The sequence below is a fragment of the Chlorocebus sabaeus genome, chromosome 1 (assembly GCF_047675955.1).
Source record: "Chlorocebus sabaeus isolate Y175 chromosome 1, mChlSab1.0.hap1, whole genome shotgun sequence".
NCBI lineage: Eukaryota > Metazoa > Chordata > Mammalia > Primates > Cercopithecidae > Chlorocebus > Chlorocebus sabaeus.
In genome coordinates, this window is record NC_132904.1 from 15032453 (window position 1) to 15036181 (window position 3729).

Sequence of the window (3729 nt, forward strand, 5' to 3'; positions counted from 1 at the left end):
ACTTACTTATTTAACTTAGCATAATGTCCTCTAGGTAAATCCATGCTGTCAAAAATGGTAGGATTTCCATTCCAGAATTAAAATAACTGAACTAAAAGAATCACAGGTTTTTTATTTGAATGAGTTCAACACAAGATATAGCAGAATGTAAGGAAATATTGACACCCATTTACAATCAGGTAACTTCCCTATTGTCAACTTTTCTTAAAAATGTACTAATTGAACCCCGACTCATCTTCCATACCTAAATGGAAAGCATTTTTTAACTTTTCCTGAGCTCTATTTATAGACGGAAAGGTAGATAATGTTCCATATACAACATGGGGTTTCATGACCACTAGTTCCTACAGTCTTTTCACTTAGCCCTTCCTTCTTGAATATAAATCTGCAAATACTTGTTTAGAATTTAATCAGAAGGAGGCATTAATTTTTTTTTCTTCTACCTGGCAACTTATTCTCTTAGTAGCCCCTTTCCATTCATTGTGTACTTCCCAACTTCTGGTAGATTCTAAGAGAGCAAGTAACTCCTTAGTGTACTGCTTTTATTCACACAGACGCAATATTGTCTTTTACAACCAGGGGGGAATTTCATATCACTGATTCAAGCTTTCTAACATTTCTTTAATATTTTTTACACCACCTGTAACACAATTGACACATATACTATTTATCAACCATCCCTCTTAGTGAAGCTATAAATTTTAAGCCTGGGTTTCCACAACCAGAGAAAAAACTATTAAAGGGATAAAATATTTCTTGTGAAAATTACAATATGTACTTTAATATATCCTGTCTTCTAGAATAAACATAATGTCTTTAAAGATTCAGATGTGTTTTATTTTACTATAAGTAAACTTCCATTGAATATCCTTTGGCTACCTGCATGCTGAATCTCCCACCTTTCACATATCTTCTTCCCATTTAAAGTCTTGTAACTGGAATTCCATGTTTGACACAGCATTTTTGTCTGGCTGAGTTTAAAATCATCCTAGGTTTGTAAGATACTGTCACCCTCTCCCCACATTTCCCCTTCCACAATTGTTTACATCATTCACATACAGGGGATCCTGGGTTTGTTGTTGTTGTTTTGGTTTTGGTTTGGGGGTTTTATTTATTTATTTGTTTATTTATTTTGTAATCTAGGAGACGGAAAAGAAGTTTGAGTTCCAGGTATAAAAATTTGATTAAATGAAGAAAAGATTAATAGGTGGGGCCTATTCTCTTCCCGTGCCTTGGGTTTGATTGAGACAAGTCCCCTGTGATTAGAGAAGTAAAGATCAAGAACAGACAGATTTTGTGAGGCTTTGGATGCAGGCTGAGCTACTGGAGAGCGTACGGACCCAGGATAGGCAAGGACCACCCTCCTGCCTATCCCCATGTGGAATGCAGCAATGTTCTGCCTCCCCGAGGGAAAAAGCTTTGAGAACACAGAAAGTCAATGTCTATGATACAGACACTGAGCACGCCATTATGGGCAGTGGGAAGGTATAACTTTGCTAAGTGGATTTTTAGTCATGCCATATGACGAGAGACAGCTGTAATAGGTAGGGAAGAAAAAGAACAGGGCATATATCCCCAAGTGATAGCAATTGACTGACACGTTATTGTAGGCATTGTTTAGAAGTTTGTGTGAGGCCTTCTTGAGACCTACAACCAGAATATGAAGGAATACCTTAGCAGGGTCAGCTTTACTAACTGGATCATCAAATGACCATAGTTTGATCATTAAAAATAAATGTAATCTAAATATTTGAATCCTAAGTGATGATATAATTCTGAAGTGCATAGAAGTAAAGGGTACTAATGCTGATGTCGGTAACTCACCTTGAAATGAATCAAAACAAGGTAGTTTGATGAGTGAATTGATTGATCAATAAACTCCCAGATAGATTACATCTATGTAACCAAGGAAAGATAGCAAATATTAGCAATTACACAATCTCAGTACTGTGTATAGGAAATTTACTACACATTATTTTTAACATTTCTATATGATGAAAATCTTTCATTAAACATTTTGCAAAAACACCTACTCTTATAATCACAGACAGGTGAAGTGTGTCATATTTGGACTGCACAGGATTTAATTTCAAATCCTTTTGTCATTTGTCCTGGGAATCAAAACTCCCACTCCAATCTCAGGTTGACTTTTCCTTGTCTTCCTTCCTCTCCCTGGAGCTAAAAGTTCTGGTTCTTTTTTATACCTAGTACCATAATATATTCATTTAAACATTGAGCATGCTATAAATAGTGAGCGTCCAGAATGCTGACACTACAGAGTAGGTGGTTCTTGGGATTTTCCAAGTTTGGAGATGGTTAGGACAACTTGGCTCTATTGAGAATTTTTCTCAGGGACTCCTTCACTTCCTTGTTCCTCAGGCTGTAGATTAGAGGATTCAACATGGGGATGACTGCTGTGTAAAGCACAGACACTACCCGATTCTCCTCCAAAGACTGGCCCGAGTTACCTCTCAGGTACATGAAGATGAGGGTACCAAAGAAGAGTGACACAGCAGTGAGGTGGGAGGTGCAGGTGGAGAAGGTCTTGGCCCAGCTTCCAGCAGAGGGGATCCTCATGATGGACACGATGATAAACAGGTAGGACACCAAGATCACCACCATGGAGGCAGGGATGACAAAAATGGCGAACACAATAATCACCACTTCCTGAGTGTAGCTCTCCCCACAGGTCAGCTTTAACAGAGGAGGGAGGTCACAGAAAATAAAGTCAATCTCATTGGTTCCACAGAAAGAGAGAGTGAAGGCTGAGACTGTCCGCACCAAGGCACTGAAGAGACCAGCAACATAAGCTCCAGCCACAAGACTCAAGCAGGTCTGCTGTGTCATGATGGTGACATAAAGCAGGGGCTGGCACACAGCCAAGTAGTGGTCATAGGCCATGAGGGCCAAGAGGTAGCAGTCGATGGAACCAAAGAAGGTGAACAGGAAGAACTGGGCAGCACAGCGTGTGTAGGATAAAGCTGCTCCATGCTCCAGCAGCACTGCCAGCATCTGGGGGACAGTGACAGATGAGTAGCAGATGTCCATGAAAGCGAGGTGACTCAGAAGGAAATACATTGGGGTGTGGAGCCGGCGATCCATGCGGATCAGAATAATCATCCCTAAGTTCCCCAATAAGGTGATGAGATACATAAATAAAAACAAGAGGAAGAGAGGGAGTGCCCATTCAGGATTCTCAATGAATGCAATAAGGAGGAACTCGGTCACCAAGGTGAGGTTCATCTCTGCCATGATGCCAGTGGTCCCTGAGACGTGAAGAATGGGAAGCAAGTTAGGAAACTGCAAATAGGATTTACCTGTATTTCTTGTTTACACTTATTAAACATGTACTCTGGACAAAATATGCCAGGTGTGCCAGGTGCAGTGGCTCACACCTGTAATATCATCACTTTGGGAGGCGAGGCAGTCGGATCACTTGAGCCCAGGAGTTCAAGACCAGTCTGGCCAACATGGTGAAACCCCATCTCTACTAAAAATACAAAAAAAAATTAGCCATGCATGGTGGTAAGCACCTGTAATCCCAGCTACTCAGGAGAATGAGGCACAAGAATCATTTGAGCCTGGGAGGTCAAAGCTGCAGTGAGCCGAGATGGCACCACTGCACTCCAGCCTGGGCGACAGAGTGAGAGCTGAGAGAGAGAGAGAGAATGAATGAGAAAATGAGAAAATATTCAGCCTTTACCGTGTGCTGAGCTCCAGGAGCATATG

The 3729-nt window shown here is 40.9% G+C and overlaps 1 protein-coding gene across 1 annotated transcript; it reads right to left on the reverse strand.

Annotated features, from left to right (window-relative positions):
- Nucleotides 1–2316: 2316 nt before the first annotated feature.
- Nucleotides 2317–3252, reverse strand: LOC103235194 (olfactory receptor 9Q1). Its single transcript, XM_007997915.3, has one exon. The coding sequence runs from the start codon at nucleotides 3250–3252 to the stop codon at nucleotides 2317–2319; it is 936 nt and encodes a 311-aa protein (XP_007996106.2).
- Nucleotides 3253–3729: the final 477 nt, after the last annotated feature.

What these genes read in the sequence shown, in the direction of transcription:
- LOC103235194 (XM_007997915.3), bottom strand. Translation starts at nt 3,252, where the DNA reads ATGGCAGAGATGAACCTCACCTTGGTGACCGAGTTCCTCCTTATTGCA.